The 18,550-nt window shown below is 41.9% G+C and overlaps 3 protein-coding genes across 3 annotated transcripts; 2 read left to right on the forward strand and 1 right to left on the reverse strand.

Annotated features, from left to right (window-relative positions):
• Window positions 1–6: 6 nt before the first annotated feature.
• fam234b (family with sequence similarity 234 member B) lies at window positions 7–6,592 on the reverse strand. The gene is given in 13 exon segments (XM_080905497.1): window positions 7–211; window positions 214–279; window positions 382–502; window positions 638–805; window positions 931–1,009; window positions 1,382–1,582; window positions 1,753–1,894; window positions 2,717–2,867; window positions 3,060–3,175; window positions 3,277–3,444; window positions 4,065–4,169; window positions 4,513–5,061; window positions 6,472–6,592. Coding segments are annotated over 13 exon segments (2,106 nt in total). The 5' UTR covers window positions 6,509–6,592; the 3' UTR covers window positions 7–8.
• Window positions 6,593–7,409: 817 nt separating this feature from the next.
• On the forward strand, window positions 7,410–15,878 carry poldip3 (polymerase (DNA-directed), delta interacting protein 3). The gene is made up of 10 exons (XM_080906523.1): window positions 7,410–7,660; window positions 8,265–8,365; window positions 8,451–8,878; window positions 8,965–9,009; window positions 9,115–9,192; window positions 9,313–9,540; window positions 11,036–11,113; window positions 11,242–11,371; window positions 13,603–13,669; window positions 14,671–15,878. Exons 1-10 carry the CDS (start codon window positions 7,593–7,595, stop codon window positions 14,885–14,887), a joined length of 1,440 nt encoding a protein of 479 aa, XP_080762649.1. The 5' UTR covers window positions 7,410–7,592; the 3' UTR covers window positions 14,888–15,878.
• A 598-nt stretch (window positions 15,879–16,476) lies between these two features.
• Window positions 16,477–18,437, forward strand: rrp7a (ribosomal RNA processing 7 homolog A). Its single transcript, XM_080904273.1, has 7 exons — window positions 16,477–16,587; window positions 16,760–16,902; window positions 17,010–17,135; window positions 17,224–17,347; window positions 17,773–17,870; window positions 17,956–18,163; window positions 18,257–18,437. The coding sequence occupies exons 1-7, from the start codon at window positions 16,524–16,526 to the stop codon at window positions 18,340–18,342; spliced, it is 849 nt and encodes a 282-aa protein (XP_080760399.1). The 5' UTR covers window positions 16,477–16,523; the 3' UTR covers window positions 18,343–18,437.
• The last annotated feature ends 113 nt before the right edge of the window (window positions 18,438–18,550 follow it).

The following is an 18,550-nucleotide window of genomic DNA, read 5'->3' on the forward strand; positions in this document are numbered from 1 at the left end:
CGTCAAAATTAGCGACACTCCAGATCTGACTGTCCGCACCCTGCGATTCCCTTTCTCACCTGATGTCTGAAGGTCAGATGTCTGAAGAACTTGCTGACCTCACCGGGTTTAAGGGCTCCCGCGGTCTTGCTGCCATCTCCTATCCACACAGTTTGCCCTTTGGTGATAGCAGCTCTGAGGCTCACACACTTGACTATGTAAGTGCTGGGACAGAGTTGGGCATGGTACTGGAGGACACTGTGATGTAGGATGCGTCTTTCTGATGGTCTTGGTAGCGCACTATCAGTGAGGAAGAGTGGTCATTCATTTAAAAAAGTACAGAGTACAGTACAGAGAGAGGCTCTGTTCTATGTTTCTTTTTAAAGGCACGGTGGCGATTACCTGCAGATGTGACTGCTGTGTCTGTGGTACTGGCGAGCTCCAGCAGAATTGTGGGATATGTAGGATGGAGCAGGTAGAGCTTTCGAATGAGAGGCTCTGCCACGGCAACACCCGGCGACACCTATAAACAGCCGGAGAGCACATTTAGCACAAAAGACTCCTTAACAGAGTCGAGCACAATGGAGTAAAATGATCACAGAGGGCTCCTCTTCCTGGGTTCTCATTAACCTAGCAATTCTATCTGAGGAAGACTTACGGTTGTCTTGGTAACATTCTTCTGTGCTTTGATTGGATCGCTGGCCCAGAACAGGAAAGCGGATTGGCCCGTGGACGTGGAGATTGCAGAAGTTTCTATACGAAGATGGGGACACACGAACTCGGCGGCCCACAAACGGGTCCCATTCGCCCCATCGATGATTAATGTCTGAAAGACAAAGAAGAGGAGGAAAAACCACCAGTAAGATCGGAGCAGATGTTACATGTCAGCAAAGTAATTTCAGCCCTGAGGGGGAAAAAAGCATGAAAGAACCTTTGGTTTGTTTGTTTTACCTTCATGACTCCGTTTGATGAATGCTGAATGAAAAGATCGAGGATTCCATCGCTATTGAAGTGTCCTGCCACTGGTTGACTGTGACATACAAATAAGTATTTTAGGAACGCATATTTTTCTAGTTTTCCAAAGGATGGGACAGATGTTTTGGTGGAATGTGATTTTTAAAAAAAAACAACAACAAAGATCGGGGCATGCAGCTAAAATGAAGTCAGGGAAACCATATCTGACTGAGTGCTCTTCTCTCTAATGATTTTGCATTAATCACACGATTACCACACAGAAAGTTGCTAAAACAACAGTTACATGAACTATTGAAAACTTCAGACCACCTCATGGCAATAGTAAGGCGCCCCTCGCCAAAATATAATTTTCAAGCACATCAGTTTGTTCAAACCTCACCACCCTCAAGTGGTTGCTGCAGGGGGGAAAAAATAAACAGGACTGTACCTTTGACTGGAAGCTGTTTTGTAGGTCCATTTCTTTCGCAAATTCTTCTGCCGGAGCAGTAACTGTACGCTGCCTCCATACACCAGCACCCAGTCACTTCTGGTGGAGTTCAGGTTCGAAGCGGTGTCCAGGTTGTTGTGGTTTCTGCCAAAACCAGCCACAAGAGGGAGCAGGAACCTGGCCTGGTCATGGTCACGTGGGCTAGAAAGGACACAACAAAGATCTGATTTTGACTTATTTTAGACAAAAACATATATCTAGTAATCTGCTTTCTACTTTAGTGCCAGCTGGTTAAATGTATTTGGTATTTAACAAACAAAGAAGAGTTTGCACATTGAAAACAGATCTATGCATCAATAGCAGACACCCACCTGTAAATTTGTATGATGGAAGAGAAATTGTCCTTCTTCATGCCCTCCCACCCTGAATCCTTCTTTCGAAGCGCCTGAGTTTCGGGCAGTTTTCCAGTAGCCTGAAAGTAGATGTCTCGCAGGGAGACGGCCTTCACATTACCTAAGGGAACACACGATGACACAAGGTCCTGTGAAACCACCATTAAAATAACTTCAAGGGTCACTTCAATAGTTCTTAAATGAGCTCCTCAGAATCAGTTGTTGTTATTCAATAACTTTAGTATATTTAATGAAAATATGCTTAATTTTATCTGATTATTTTCCCAGTTAGAAAGCTGTGAATGTCCTTCAAGAAGCCCGGAGAACTATTCCTGACGACTACTTAATGAAATCATAAGAAATCTGCCTAAGACAGATCAGGCTGTGTTGTAGAATAAAGGTGGTCATACCAAATTTTGACTTTCAAGCTGGTTAGAAAACTGTGTTTGCCTAATACAGGATTTCCGTGTGTTTGCACCTGTTTCCCATTTTGCTAGAAAAATATTATAATATGTGTCGTTATAATCAAAACTCTTGCAATATGAGCACACAGAAAAGCTCATGGGGTGATTCTTTTTGGAGCAATCTTTAAGTATTTAAGCAGTTAACCTCATGGTAGTGAATCTAAAAGAAGGAATGAAAGAATAGGAAAGAAAAATATTCCGCTCTTCTCCCCTCTGCTCTTCTTCCCTTTTCTGGGAGGCAGTGGAGAGGTAGAGCGTACAGCTCGATCCGGCGGAGAGGTGTTGGAAGCCAGATCGGGTCCCCCCCTTCATCGCAAGGGGGGGACCCGATCTGCCTTTCGTTGAGGCACACAACAATGTGTGCCGCTAGTAAAGTTTCTGAGCTGCTTTTCCTCATAACAGCCACCCCCCAAGATTTTCTCCATTTAAAGCAGCATTGTCAGGGATTGTAACATCTAGTCCTTTTACTGAAACGTCACCTAGACCAAACAGGATGTAGTATACTCCTTGTTGTGTCTCATATAGCCAGGGACCAATCAGCGTCCCTTGGGCTGTGACGTTGAAAGGCACAGCACGTCCGAGTAACGCTCCCGTCTCTCCAGAGATCAAAGTCAGAGAGAGATCGAATTTCTGAAAATACACAAAGCAGCAAAAAATAAATAAAAATACAAGCAAACTGTAAATTCTTCAGCTCGTAATGATTGTTAAATGAATTAGAATGAATGAATTGTGCTTACGTGAACACTACAAAAAAAAATAATGCTCTGCAAACTGTAACATGCATCAATATAGCACATGAAGAAATAAGGGAGGCTGGCATACATCATCCGCTGGCAGGGTGGCTACAAGCAGATCTGGGTGTGAGTCGCCCTGGAGGTCTGGAAGTAACACTGCCTGAGATTCAATGCTCTTAATTGATGATGACCACAGCTTCTTTCCTGTGGAGGGAAAGGAAATATCTTTGAATGCTTAGAAATGAATACTTGCAGTTGATTAATTTTATTTACTTCTGCACAGCTGGGACAGCACTGAGTCCGACCTGTGGTGCCGTTGACAGCCATGATGTAGGATTTGCAGATGAGGAGGCACACGGGCGACGGCACGGTGCTGTACTGCAGACCACACTGGATGTACATCACAGCCTCTGACATGACTTTTTTCCACAGCACCTTGCCGCTGACAGCAGAAAGGGCCACTGCACTGTAAACTGGGATGAAGCGCATACACCATGTATAAATATCAAAGAGGTTACAGAGAGAGAAAGCACACAGAGTCATCTTCAATGACTTTTTGCTGCCAGTGGTAGTGGATCACTGCACAAATTGTATGGAATAATGAAGGACTACATCCAAATTCTTCAACATCACCTCAAATCAACAGCTAGACGGCTGAAACTCAAATGCAGTTCAGTGTTCCAAGAGGTCAATGATCCCAAACACACATCAAAACCAGTTTTGAAATGGATAAAACAGGTTAACATTAGGCTTCTGAACCTCAAATCTACTATCGACTACACTTAAAAACCCGGGTCCATGGTTGGAAACCAACCAATTTAAAGGAACTCCACCAGTTCTGCAGAAGCCAATCAGAATGATGCCAGAAGCAAAATAAATATACACTTGTGCACACGGTTCTTTTTTTTAAAAAAGTAATTAAAGATGTGTGCTGTACAATTATTCCAGCCTGGAAAAAGAAGAGTTCAAAGAAACCACTGAAAGCCCAAAATTACCATGACACAAATGCTCATGATGAGTAAGTAAACTTCTGATCACAGCTGTGGATGGGTACCGGCATGAGGCTGCAAAGATATTTACATATCGCACATACTTTGTGTGGTGTGGGTCTCATTGGTCGATTCGGTAACACCCAAGAACACATCCTCCACTGAATCACCATCAACATCCCACAGTGCCAGCGCGGGTGGCGTGACACCTAAAAAGAAAAAAACATGAACACCACCCACTAACAGAAGCAATGTTTCATGTGTAAACGGAGCATGTGATGGGTAGAAAGATGTTTCACAAGCCTGTGTAATGACAGGTGGAAAATTACAGGGTTAGGCACTTTGTCTAGCCTCGACGACTCCTGAATAAGCCTTATTATCGTGGCACCACTCACTTTAGATATCAGCAGAGGAGAGCGAGTTCTTATCAAGCACTGGCTGTTTATTTTTCCTAGTTTACTCTGGAGCTAACTACAGGCCTACTAATCTGTATGCTATGTTACATGATGGGCATTAATAAAAGAGTCCCTAAATGTGCATTAATGTTCTTACCTCCTGTCCCTCCCAGTGCTTTCTCCCACTGCAGCCTCTTTTCCAGGTCTCCCTTCTGGCATGGAATCAGGAACGCACAGAGCAACACAACCACTGTGGCACACACCAGAGGCACCAGAAAAAACGCACTTCGGATAGCGTTCTTCACCCTCAGCCTTTTTTGTTCATCAGAACTGTGAAGCCCTAGCCCAGCACCCCCCATTGCTCCAGGGCCCCCTCTGTCCTCCCTCTTCCTCTCTCCGTCCGAGTCCCTGTGGCTCCAGTACTGCACTCCCTTCATGTCATTCCTGTCCTGCCTGGATTTGCTGGGGAGTCGCTCCCTCCACTCGTCCTCCTCTTCGTCCTCGTCCTCGTCTTGCACCCCGTCTTCCGCGCCGACAAGTCTTCCAGATCGGCCGCCGCGCAGCTTGGAAGACCCCGTGCCCAGGCAGCTATCCCTGCCGAGACCATTTCGGGGGTAGTTGAGCACAAGGTCATCCTCTTCGCTCTCGTCATCACTATCTGCTTGGGTGAGAGGGTCATACTCCCCGAGCTCCGAGCCCTTCTTCCCTGCAAAGACACACAGAAACTGCTCATTAGGAGTACACTGGTTTGAACATGACAGACAGATTCAGACAAATGCTACAAAACTGAACAGACAGCTCTTCACAGTACAAAAGAATAATGACCCAAAGCAAACTGCGAAAGCAACCCGAGTTTCTCAACACAAACAAATTAGATATTATTCAATAGCGGAGTCAGTCACCTGATCTAAACACAATGAAGCACCTATAGAGGAGCTAACAAAACTGAAATCAGAGACCCACAAAACAAGCAGCGACCAAACGTGGCTGCAGTAAAGGCACGACAGAGCATCTCAAGGGAGAAAACACAGCATTTTGTGACGTCAGTGGGTTTTAGACCTCAGGCAAATAGTGACTACAAAGGATTTTCATGCAAGTATTAAAAACTATACTTATATTTAAACGTTAATTTAATATATAATATACAATAATTTTGAGCCTCTGATGTTTGATTACACCACTTTACTACCATACTGTAGAGGTGGGCAGAGGCAAAACTAGAAAAATAGTGGATCTAACGCATCCACTTAACACACTGGTTACTGCTACAACTACACGTTTCTTTTCCAGCTATTTATTTATGAGTGACTTATGTATGTATATATATATATGTATATATTGTACTATTCTTAGTTAGCGTATTGTCTGTCTTGTCTTAATGTTGGTTTATAATGGAGCACTGTAACAAAAAACAATTTCCCCCAGGGATCAATAAAGTATTCTGATTCCTGTATTTTGAGGCATTTTTTTGATTGTAGCCCCCCTATTGCACAATAACACACTTAAAACAACAATAAAAAATAAAAATAGTAATAACACGATGACGTTAGCTTGGTTATTTTATTTCATCAATGCTTGTCAGCATTTTTTTTTCACATTACAGATTTCTTTAATTAAATAGAAATACCATTAGAAGAAAGAATGGAAAGAAGAACAGAATAGAATAGAAATAGTATTACCGTAATACAGGCAATGATGGGCATCACTGTTTCCAGTAGGATATTGTCGCCAGGTCTGAGCTTGTATTATGTATTTGTCATGATTTTTTTTTAATGGTGAACTGTCTAACAGCAGGTTGTTAACATTAGCGAGCAGCTAGCCGTCGTTCAGCACCACCACACAGCGCCGTCAACGTGCCGCTCTGACGCTGCACTACACAAACAGAAAAACTGCGGCCATCTGATTTGACTAGGATTAAAAAATTGGCACGAGAAATTGGCAGAGATAAAACGGAAAACCTGACAACTGCGTATGACAAGCCAGTAAAATCAAATGACTTCACTACATTGAGAAGGCTGAGAAGCGAAATGGGAGAGCACAGACTATCAATGAAGCTAAGCTCCGTTACGTCTGCACATTGGTCTGATAAATAATACAAATCAGTGCGGCATCTTACCGGGCAGTTTGAGGGCACGGGACAGCGCTGCAGCCATTTCTCCTCTAACAGAGCCGACGTGAGGTAGCAGTGATGTACGAACCCACAGACCCACCGAACCAACAGTTTGGCTTTGCGCCAGACCATTTGCATCATGGGACTTGTAGTTTATGAGGAACTCTTGTTTTGCGACGTCTGTAACTGTACATATATATTTATAAACAGTGTAAAAACATCATGGACATTGACTACATGCTAAATTTGAAATCATCACATCATTTTTGAACGATATAATTACCCTATAGATGATACATGAAGTAAATATTTATGCGGCATATTTATTTGCTATATTTCGCAATATCGTTGTGTTCTTTTGCACTTTGGAACTTGGGGCATGCTCCCCCTCGATGTAATTACCATACCTAACACTCCAATTACAAGTTTATTACCTTCGGTAATATATGTATGTTAGTGGAGGACAGCAGCTTTTTATTTTGACAGTGTTTGGGACTCGGGGAAGGTCCTTGTCCCACGAGGCATCTCGCAAAGTAGGCGAGTCACCTCAGCAGGCAGACCTGTGCCCTTTCAAAAATTAATCTCGTTAATTGTACGAGGACACGGGCGTCACCCCGCGTCGTTATTTTCCTTACTCATCAGTTTAAGGCATGACCCAACTACGGTGGAGGACGGGCATAGACCACGTACACAGGCACTCTCTATTATGGTTTCAAATATAAGTTTCCTCCATTGCGTTTTTTTAGTTTCTGTCGAATTGTCTTATTTCCGTGAGTAAAGAAACGATCGATTAGCCAGATTCTGACCCTTTTAATAGTTATATGCAATGTTTATGTCGTAAAATCGCTGCGCTATGTGACACAAAGGATCATGGGTATGCAGGTATGCGCGCTATTCGTATTTCGTCAAGACTAATCGATCACAGATTTATTACGGTAGCAACACGGTCGTGTTTTAATTGTCTTTGTGTGTATTTCGAAGACGACAACGTTAGCTATTTCGAATCTTCTATAAAATATCATAATTCTTCAAATAGCCATTTTGGATTTTGGCCCAAATCAGTTCCCGTAGTCATAGCCCCCAAGAAATCTCAGGCGCGCACGCGCTTTTGGAAAGTGTGTGAGAAAATGGCAGACGTCTCTCTGGATGAAGTTATACGACAGCGCCGTATTAACGTCAAAGCTGCAGCGAAAAGGTATTTTTTGAGTGTGGGGAGACTGGTGCATGTGTGTTTATTAAGGATTTCGAAACTTGTAGTAACATTTCTAAGCGCATATCGAAAACTTAGTGCTGCTTGTAGCTACTCGACAGTCGTAAGCTAACGTTAGCATGTTACAGCTAGCAGCGATTACGGGCTGAAAGCTAGTCTAATAGTGGCTTCAACAAACTGTAGGCCTTCACATTTGAAGCCATTCATATTGGAGACAAAGAAAACGCAGTTTAATCTCGGAACCACTCTCCGCTTAACTAAACAGATTTCTTTGTTTAAGTCTTTAAATTGCTCGTCTCTTTCAGCATTTTGTTTGTAGCTTCACTCGTCAGGCTTGGCTAACTAGCACGCTAGTGCTTTTGTTGGCAACAAATCGTAGTTTTGTCCTCACGTAATGAACAAATGTGGTAGCTGGAATGGGTAAAATTTTCCATAATTTTCAATAATCCATAAGTTTCCATAATCATCTGAGAAAAAAAATCATATTCAATGTGTTTCTAGAAGTGATTGTAACGTGGAAGGTATCGCCCTAATGCATGTTGTTGTGTTTGTGTTGTTGTTGAACCTAATGAAACCTTGTTTTTCTCAGGCCAGCGTTTGGACGAGGTTCAGGAGGAGATGGGAAAAGTTTTGATGCCAGACAGAAGATTGGAGTTAATGATGTGAGACAGAGGCTTGGAGGAGGCACAGGTAAAGTCCAGCAGATCAGTGGGTGTAAAAGTTACTTTGTAATGAGCAAAGTCATTGTCTTAAAACTCTCAATTTCTCCCCTTAGGTTTTCAAGTAAAAGATGCCAGAGAGAAGCTGGGGCAGAAAGATGCTCGTTTCAAAATCCGTGGCAGGGGAGGAGCAGGAGTGGTGCAAGATGCACGTCAGATGATCAACTCACGCAAGCAGGGACAGAGTCAGTTCACCGTCTCTGCACCGACCACACTAAAGACAGCAGTAACACAACATTTACAGAGCCAGACGCTTGTGCCGCAGATACAGATACACACCAACAACAATCTTGCTGGTGTGAATACAAGGCAGTTTGGTTCTAATGCACAAGGACCGAGTCTGAAGGCCAGTGCAGTACCACAGCTGAGCAATAATGCAAGAATGATGGATGCTCGTGATAGGCTGAGCCTCAAGAGGAGCATTGGAGGGACACAGACACAAGCAGCAGTTGCACCACCTTTAAAGATAACTAAGACCATCCAGGTGAGAATAAATAAATCAGGCTTGTATGCTTGTAGAAATATACAGTCAGAACTTCCTTAAGTAATGTATTATGTTTCTTTTTCCAGCAACGTCCAGTAGGGATGTTAGGAGGAATACGTGCCGCTACACAGGTAGATTAGTTTCTCTTGACATATTTAAATGTAACAGGACATTTATGAGCCCATTTCTAAAGATTTAAGATATCATACTAAAAGGATTACTTTGTTTTTCTACAGCCTACTCTAAATGAGCATGATGACGCCCCGAATAAACAGTTAAAGATCACAACTGCAAACAATTTGTTACAATCTCGGGTAAGATGTTTCTCTGTGACAAGGCTACATGTGGGCCTTTATACAGAAACTTCAGCGTGTCTGCTGTGCGTACCTACATGAACTAGAGTGTTATCTATCTTGTCTCTTTTTTTCACACAGCCTGGTACAGCAGGCTCAGCCTTCTCCATGTCAGCCCCCATCACCAAGGTGGTTAAGAATGATGCTTACACGGCCCCACGGCCCGCTGTTCCTGTGGCTTCTCCTCGGCCCACTACCAGCCTGGCTGCCACTCGGTCTTCAGCTGCAGCCTTACAGCCAGTCTCTAGGACTCTTCAGCAAAGCACAGCAGAAACCAGTGCAACAGCTCCTCCTCCTCCTCCTCCTCAGGTAAATCCATTCATTTTTATCTGCAGCTCAGTGTGTGTTCTTTCAAATTGTGCTCATATAACTTGTGTTATTATGGTTTTTATTATTATAATTGGTCTTTTGGCTTGATGCAGCAAGTCAGACAAGTTTCTAATATAACAACTGCATCATGCCCCAGACAAAGGAAAATAATTGATTTCCTTTAATTGCTTTATATATAGCTGGGATGTGTGACATATAGTATTGTCACAACACTAGAATTTGAAACTCGATACTGATACCTCCCATTTTCAATACAACATCAAATATTTTGGCCATTTGCCCATAGTGCTACAACAGCAGTCCTGGCAATAAGGTCTTTTTTTTTTTTTTTGCAAAGTTAACGTCTTACCAGCCGGCTCACAGCTGGCTACAAAAAAAATAACAAACACATTTTAATAAATTATTGTAAAAGTAGAAAAGCTATTTTATCATATTGTCCACATCTGCCATTTCTTCCCTGTTCACACTGCTCTGCCTCAGTCTGCAGCCCTTCTTCTCCTCAGCTCTGCTCTTCAGGCCCGTCTGATTCTGCTGCTCTGAATTTTACTCTTTATTTTACTCAGATTAGTTCTCCACACTCTGGACTGACATCAAATTCGGAAATGCGAGCTTTACTGATCTCTGAAATTCCTCTTGAAGTGTTATTCAGTGTTAACTACTTCAGCTGTTAGTGAAGGGAGTAGCTGTGTGTCTGTCTGCACCTGTGCTGTGGGATCTTAAATCTTAATTTGATATTTTTAATATCGATTAATACCCAAGTATTGATTTTTATTTGACAATATTAAAAATAACTAGCGTAATTTTAAGATAAAAAATTTAAATCTTCAAGATAACAAATAACTAATGTTGTAACAAAAATGTAGTGGAATATAGACTATGGCCACTTTTAGAAACAGTCCCGCATCCTGCAGAAATTATGCCGACAGTCAAAGGCAACAGCTGCTGTCAGTCTGCAGCTACATTTCTGCCACATTTCAAGATCTGCCAGCAGCCTGTCTTCATACAGACCCTTTAATTTTTACTTGCTCTTAATTCAATAAACAGCTGTCACTTTGTAAAACATTGTGGAGGTAAATCTTTTCTGTTTGTTTCATGCTTAAACTTAAACCACCGTTTAATATGTTTAAAGAACTTTGATTGGCTTTTAACTGTTATGCTCATACTATCCTTGCCTTTTTTGCCATCCATGCCACACCACAATGAACTCTTCTTACATCCGTAGATTTGCACATTTAAAGGGAAACGTGTAACGTGCAAAAGGCTAACAGGTGAAAATACTGAATGCAAGATGGAATGAAAAAAAGAAAAAAAAATTTTCTTTGGTTGTTTTTGTTTTTTAAACCTGGCTGCAGACTCTTTATCAAATAGACCCCTGCAGTGATTCTGTTACATGTATCAGTTCGATTGATATTTAATGTATTCACACAATCTTTACATTTACTTGACTGTTTGGTTTTGTCATTTTTCATTTCAGCCTACTTTTAGTCCTTTGGAGGGGACAAAAATAACAGTGAACAACCTGCATCCCCGAGTCACTGAGGAGGACATAGTGGTGAGGAAATTGCTCTGTTTGCCTTTAACCTTTTCTTGTTTGAGATTAAAATGATGTGCAGAGTGCTGTGAGTACCGTGATGAGTCATTCAGTGTGTATTTGTAATGCCTGTCAATATTTGTCCACAGGAACTGTTCTGTGTGTGCGGTGCCTTGAAGCGAGCACGGCTGGTGAAGGTGGGCGTAGCTGAAGTGGTGTTTGTCCGTAAAGACGACGCTGTGAGCGCATACAGGAAGTACAACAATCGCTGCTTGGACGGTGAGTGCCAAGAGCAAGGACGCACACATGAAAGTCTTCTGTTTAACATGCAGTTTAATGGCTGCTGTAGCAGCGAGATGTTTTGCGAGCATGTTATACATCATATATATAGTGTTGTGAAAACGTGTTAGACTCCTTTCTGATACCGTAGTACAGTTTTCTGGTTCGTGTCAGACTTTTCATAACGAAACCATGTCCATGGTACAGACGTAGCCCCTCGTTTAGAAATAAGGACCTCGATTTGTTTTGATTAGTCTTTCTGTTTGGATCTACCTGGTTCTGCCTCATCTTCACTGGCCGTGCTGGTATTCTCTGTGCCTGTATCCACGTGGTGACTGTAAGCGCCATTTATAGTTACTACATGTTTTTGAAGTCATTTGTTTGATGCAGATTCTGAAATTTGATGTCTGAGAATAATGTATTTCGTCGTCATCTCAGTTTATTTAGAAGGCAAAACCTCAACAGGATCTTCAGCTTTATTGTGAAAGGTTTATGTGGAAAATAAACAAGCCGACGGCGGAGCCACACGTTGGGTTTACCGTCGTTGTTGCTAACGACAACGCGTAAAAACAGTCGCTTATCTGTCTGTAGTGTGGTTATTTTAAATATAGGAGAAAGAGAGAACTTTAAGAAATGAATTTAGCCATTACAGTGACCATGAAAACACTGAAAAAATACTGCAGTAAACAGTAGGGATGGGTATCGTTTAGGTTTTATCCGATACCGGTGCCAAATCGGTACTTTTGAAACGGTGCCGGTGCTTAAACGGTGCTCAAACCGGTGCTTAAAGAATGGAGAACACAAAATTGGTCCAAAAACCTCTCATGTTCAGCTGTTTTTTTTTTGTAAAAAGATAACAATGTTAACCTTTTCTGCAGCTATGGGGCATATATGGTATCACTCTTGGCTGGAAGCAGTGCTTAAACAATGGAAAAAACACAAACTTTGTCCAAAAACCTCTCATGTTTAACTGTTTTCCACTTTTTCTTTGGTCATTTTAGCCTTTTTGGCCAGGGTGAAGGGAGTATCTGCCATCAAACAAGAAGACAGCTGCATGTAACTACGACGGTGTTTGCTAGTTCACCTTACATGCATTAATGTAATAACATGGTTAGCCTACTCAACGTAAATTACACACGAACAACATTAAGCTACTCACGCAGAGAAGAACGGCTGCTGCTGCTGCTGCCATCATCATCCGTCATCATTTCTGCTACACTGGCAGGGCTAGGGGCCAGGACTCTCCTCTTCGGGTTTTTGGGGGATGTTGCTAACTCCGGGTCCGATAACAGGCAACCCACCCGCAGTAGATGTGCTCGGTGTGAGGTCTCGCAGCAAGCTATCAAATACGGCGCATTTTTCGGCTTTTAAAAAAAACGCTATGCGTCGCCAGGTGTTTCATCGGATTTGAGGTGTTACCTCCTTTGCACAGTATCAGCTTAAAGCACTTGTTGCAGGCTGCTGAGTTTGCATCTTTTGCTGTGAAGTACAGCTAGACTTTTGACCGCTTCGCCTTGGGCATTTTTAATCTGTAGCTCTGCTCTAAAAGAACGTACGTACCTGGACCCGCCTACTATCCTCGGAAACGTAAAATGATTGGCTAGAATTCAAAGTGTATGACATCTCAGGAAAAAAAAGCACCGAAATAAAGCACCGAAATGTGCGCTGCTTTTCGGTCTGGTTACTACCGTTTATGTCATGGCACCGGATACCGGTACCCATCCCTAGTAAACAGTTTATTTTGTGACACCAAGAAACAAATGATAGCGTAAAATGAAACGTTAGACATTTTCATATCGTCATCCGATATATATCGTTATTTCGAACAGCCCTAGGTGTTAGTGTGATGCCAAACTTCCTTCACAGTGATGTGATAGACTCATTGCCAGTTATTCCAAGTGCTTGGTTGTAGTTCTTAATGCCAAGAGTGGCACAACCTGCTATTAGGTTTGCAGGGCAATAACATTTTCATATCAGGCCCCTTAGGATTGGGTAGCTTCTACGTTAGTGAACAAAGTCCTTATTTGAAAACTGCATTTTGTATTTACTCAGGTTTTCTTTGTGTGATATTCAAATTTGTTTGATCTGAAACATTCAAGTGTGGCAAACATGCAAAAACCTAAGATATCAGGAAAGGGGCAAATAGTTTTTCACAGATCTGTATGTGGTCAGGATCGTTGTGATTGGTTCATTTATGTCATCTGTTTTTTCCTTTTCTTGTCCACCCCCAGGCCAACCCATGAAGTGTAACCTTCATATTCAGGGAAATGTCATCACTTCTGATCAACCCATTCTATTGTGAGTGAGCCCTCGAGGCTTCTTTAGTTAATTTCAAATGAATCTCTACTCAATTGTGTTTGCGTGTGAGACCAGGGTTGGCTCAGACAGAGAGAGGGGACAGTATGTATAAGCGGTCCATGAAAAGGCAGTGAGTCACTGTATCCTCGTTATATGTGACCTTTTGTATAGACAAGGTATGTAGTGTGTTGGGTAAGTGAAAATCCAAATAACAGAACTGGTTAAAATGCATTACAGTGCTGATCAGCATCCTTCTACCCTTCACAGACTTCCTCTGTATAGGAAGAATCCTAAATTAAAGAAATCATTGTTTTGCATATTTTCATTGTGCCATAATCTGGCTTTTATCTACATACTAAAACCTATTAGCTATCCATTCACTGCATTCCTAAAGTAAAAAGTATTTTATTGTGGTCCTCTTGTGGTGCTGTCTAAAGTGAGCGACTCTGACTCCCGTCCCCCTTAAGGAAACTTTCTTCTGATTGGCTACCCATCATTAACAGAAGGGGTGAACATTGTGTGTGTGCGGGGCTTTTGTGCTCACAGCCAGAGCTGTGAGACTTAAATGACCGTGTTGTCCTCTTGTCCCCTTTCACTGACTTCACACAGATTCAGGAATAGAAAGAATAGTTTGAAAACAAACATTTAAAACAGTCTTTTAGCTTTGGTGACCTTAGTGGGCATATTTAATATGAACTGAGGCAAACTGTATATAAGGGAAAGCACCATAAGTCCATTTTGAGCTGGTTAGTAGCATTATTACATTGCTTTTGAAAAACAAGCTATTTGTATTTAAAGAAATGGATGTTATCAAGTTTAACTTCACACTGAAATGTAAATACCAGGTGCTGTTGCTGTGTTCTCCACTAGAGGTCAGGCATGTAACCCTTTTGGCCTAACAGCTGTCTCTTTAACTGAACTCAGTGGGAGGGGACCCCTCTGTGTTGTTTGAACCATTAAAGGACTTAAAAAATAGTAACAACTGTTTGACTTGCCCACAGGCGACTCAGCGATACTCCGGGTACAGGCAGCAGCACAAAGAAAGAAGGTCTGCCCGCCTCCTTATCACGGCCCGCCGGTCAGCGTTCCTCCTCTCAGCCCACTCCAGAGGTGGACCCCCAGACCATCCTCAAAGCTCTCTTCAAGTCCACTACACAGTCGACCTCCACCACTGAGCCTCCCAGCTCACAGGCCACTGCCTTTCGCATCAAGATATAGCCCACGTCTAAAGTGAAAACTCTGTCTGTTCATGTTAGTGCATTCTCAGTGTTCTCATTTCAAACTGTGGTGTTCACATTGACAGCAGCCAGCACACATTCTCATGAAACAAATTTTTACACATTTGATATACATGACTCCTGTGAACGTGAAATTCATCATTCATGCATCCTTGTTTGGGTTTTATCAAAAGTCACCTGTTGGTTTTGGAAACGGAGCGGGGGGAAGTTTCATATGATCTTTTAATCCGATGTAGAGGTGGAGGAGGGGTAGTACCAAATTTAATTGCAACGGGTGTTTGGGTTTTTTTTTTGTATATTAAGTGACAGTTTGATTTAGTTTAATATATATCCCGTCATCCCGTCATTGCCGCTTGCCTCCAACTTCCAAAAGAGTAGGAGTTTAAAAAAAAAAAACCCAGCCCAAACCCTTTGACTAATTGAGGACTGTGTGGTAGTGTTATTCTTGAGAGTTATGTAATATTTAAGGCTGAATATTCATGCAGGTGTGTTCATTTATCTTACCTGTGCTTCCCTTTGGGTTTAATGAGTGTGTATAATGCATTGGGGGAAAAATATATACAGACAAAACAAAAAACCAAACGTCTGTCATGTCTGTTTTATTAGGAAGGACAGTTTGGTTAAAATGTGGGAAGATTTAAATTGAGCCCAAAGTGATGCCAAAATAACTGAAAATACCTGCAAATCGGGGACTGGCGTAAGCTACATAATACCATAATAACTTCAGTAAGCTAGCTCTGAAACGGACATGTCAGTTTATTTAGTTTTAACATTCTTGTGGCATCCAGACTCGTATGCTCCGTGACTGGTTTTTGCTTGATGGTCAACATGTTTAATTCTTTCTATTATTACTCCTGATTTGTGTTGAAAGACTGTAATTTACGTTCTACTGCATTCTTGGTATGTAATGCAAGACGAGACAAAGTGGTAGGATGTATCTGAAATGTCACCATTAAATATTTAGCTTTGTAGATGATGTCTGAGACTCTTTGCTTTTCATATCATGATCTCTTTGTTGATTTATGTATCTGTGCTGTTAGGCTTTCTAAAAACAGTTCTGGACTTGTGAATGATTTACAAGTCTGGTGCTGAACCTTTAGCCGTCTTTGTTTCAGTTTTACTTCATAAATACACACCTACAAGTAAAACCAACAACCAAACTATTAAAAAGGAGAGATTCACTCCAGTTGTTGAAATTGGTTTGAGGGAAGCAAAACCATGGAGGCTTGTTTCTTTAATCATTAAATCAAGCTCAAATTTTCAACATACCAACTCAAACTTCTGAGAAAATAACTTAAGTAATTAGTTATTTTGAAATTTTGATATAAAAATTCATCTTCCATTTAAAAAACATCTAAATTTAAAACCCTGGAACAGGCTGGTGAAAAAAGTTATATGACAACATAAACGATAAATGATCCTCAGAGCATTTAGCCTCAAGGTCGAGGCTAAATTTGACCATTGAATTCATTTTTTAAGGTAGGCTGTAATACAAACTAAAAACTAAATGTGTGGGTTTAAAGCAAACACAGAACCTGCTTAGCAGAAAATCTGGGGAGGGGAACGGTACCAAACGGGAATTCAGTTGTACTTCCGGCGTGAAAGGTCACACCAAAATGGCGCCGTCCAAGAAGAAACACGCCAAGAATCAGGCTTCTGTTTTTCCTGGAGGATTTACGGGTATTTCTAATTATTACGCCGTTTTTTCTGTACCGCTTTGTCCTCGTAGATAAATGTTTGTGTTACGTAACCCGGCTGGTGTGTGTATGAGTTTGTGCTGATCTGTAGTCTGCCATGTCGACAGGGTGATAGCAGACGCTGATGTGTTGTTTTTTCCCGTCTCTCCTCGCAGTGTTGTCCTTACAGTTCAGCTCCGATAGCGCCGCCAGGCACTCGCTGTACGTGAAGGAGCACCGGGTGCGAGCCGAGAAGAGTTCCCACAGACCGCTGGACCGGACTTTATTCGTGCTAAACATCCCTCCATACTGCTCAGAGGTAGCGCGCCTGCCTGGCTGCTCTGTGTGGTTTGTTTGTCCTTCATATAAACAGTAACTACTGCACACTGCCTTTCCTCTCACTGTTTGTGTATGTGTGTGTTACAGGATGTTGTCAAAGATTTATTCTCGCAGTTTGGCAGCATTCAGTCAGTTGAGCTGAAAGACCACCCGGGGTCCTCCCAGGAGGCTGGACCCAAACTGTCCAAGTTCTTCAAACCAGCTGAAAAACAGGTTGACCTGTGTTCCTGCGCAGTTGCTCGTTTGTTTATGTATGTTTTGTAGATTTCAGTTTCACGTTATGTGTCTCTGTCTGTTTCAGGGCTTCAAAGTTGGCTATGTTGTATTTCAAAACGCCTCCAGTTTACCAGCAGTTAAATCACACCCACATGATGTGCCTTTGGTGGTCTGCACAGAGCAGCGCCCAGTCAAAACAGGACTGCAGAGTAAGTAGGCTGTTGCTAAAGTGACACAGTTTAATGTATGAGGCTTAAATAAAACCAAACGAGACATAAAACCGCCCCAAACACAGTGGATGGCTACAAAAAATGCGAAATATAACCAAAGAAGCAAAAGTATCTGCAAAAGATGTGTTCAAAAGTGTCATAAAATACTCAGAGATTTAGCTACAGAGAGTCACTAATAATAAAATGTGACACAAATGACCAAAAATAAGTGTGAATAAGCTTATGAGTGAAAAATCTGTTATAAAGATGCCAAAAGTCAAGCTTAACGTAAATACAGTGGCTACAAATCGATGCCAAATGGGACATAAAGTGACCTAAGAATGAGAAGAAATGATGCAGAACATCTGGAATCATCTGTAACAAATGAGGTGTATGACACGTGTGTTGTATTTTCTTTATGGCAGAGTGGATCCAGCAGTACACAGACTCCTTTATCCAACCGGAGCAGCTGCAACAAAAAGTCGATTCTTTTATGGAAGACTACGATAAGCATAAAGAAGAGGTGAGAACTCTGTCGCTGTTCCTTCAGCACCGCTGACACGTCCGCTCCGCGTAGCTTCAACGTGGGTTTGATGTTTTGTCCACAGGAAGCGGAGCGGCAGAAGAAGGAGGCCGAGGAGGAGCAAGAAGATGAAGAGGGCTGGGTGAAAGTCACGAGAGGGCACAAGGGTGCCAAGGCGCGTCCTCACAGCGAAGCAGCCAATCAGAGGACTCTACAGAGGGAGATAACGAAGAAGAAGAGGAAGGAGCTCTTGAACTTCTACACCTGGCAGCACAGAAACACGCAGAAAGAACGTAAGTCTCTGATATGTTAATGACATTGTTTACATTTGAGGTTGTGAAAGCATTTTATTTAAATAAGTTTCCTTTTCTTTCTTTCTTTTCCAGATATCGCTGAACTAAGGAAAAAGTTTGAGGAGGATAAACAGAGAATAGCTCTGCTGAGGGCACAGAGGAAGTTCAGACCTTACTGAGTCAGCTGCCCGTTTTTTCTTCTCATTTCACTGCTTTTGTGTATTTCAGTTGCATTATAAAGGTTTTATGTTAATAAACTGGTATTCTGACTTTATTTTACGATGATTAAATTTCTCGCTCCTCACATTAATGATAGTAAATCTAGTGAAGCACAGTAAAGCTACAACATGAAGTACGGAAATTTTATAAAACAGCAGTTTAAGACTA

Source organism: Rhamphochromis sp. 'chilingali' (assembly GCF_963969265.1).
Source record: "Rhamphochromis sp. 'chilingali' genome assembly, chromosome: 15".
Classification (NCBI taxonomy): domain Eukaryota; kingdom Metazoa; phylum Chordata; class Actinopteri; order Cichliformes; family Cichlidae; genus Rhamphochromis; species Rhamphochromis sp. 'chilingali'.

What these genes read in the sequence shown, in the direction of transcription:
- poldip3 (XM_080906523.1), top strand. Translation starts at nt 7,593, where the DNA reads ATGGCAGACGTCTCTCTGGATGAAGTTATACGACAGCGCCGTATTAAC. An exon ending in ACAATTTGTTACAATCTCGG is followed by an intron (nt 9,193 to 9,312) that starts GTAAGATGTTTC and finishes TTTTTCACACAG; the next exon opens with CCTGGTACAGCAGGCTCAGC. An exon ending in TCACTGAGGAGGACATAGTG is followed by an intron (nt 11,114 to 11,241) that starts GTGAGGAAATTG and finishes ATTTGTCCACAG; the next exon opens with GAACTGTTCTGTGTGTGCGG.
- rrp7a (XM_080904273.1), top strand. Translation starts at nt 16,524, where the DNA reads ATGGCGCCGTCCAAGAAGAAACACGCCAAGAATCAGGCTTCTGTTTTT. An exon ending in AGTCAAAACAGGACTGCAGA is followed by an intron (nt 17,348 to 17,772) that starts GTAAGTAGGCTG and finishes TCTTTATGGCAG; the next exon opens with AGTGGATCCAGCAGTACACA. An exon ending in CAGAAACACGCAGAAAGAAC is followed by an intron (nt 18,164 to 18,256) that starts GTAAGTCTCTGA and finishes TTTCTTTTCCAG; the next exon opens with ATATCGCTGAACTAAGGAAA.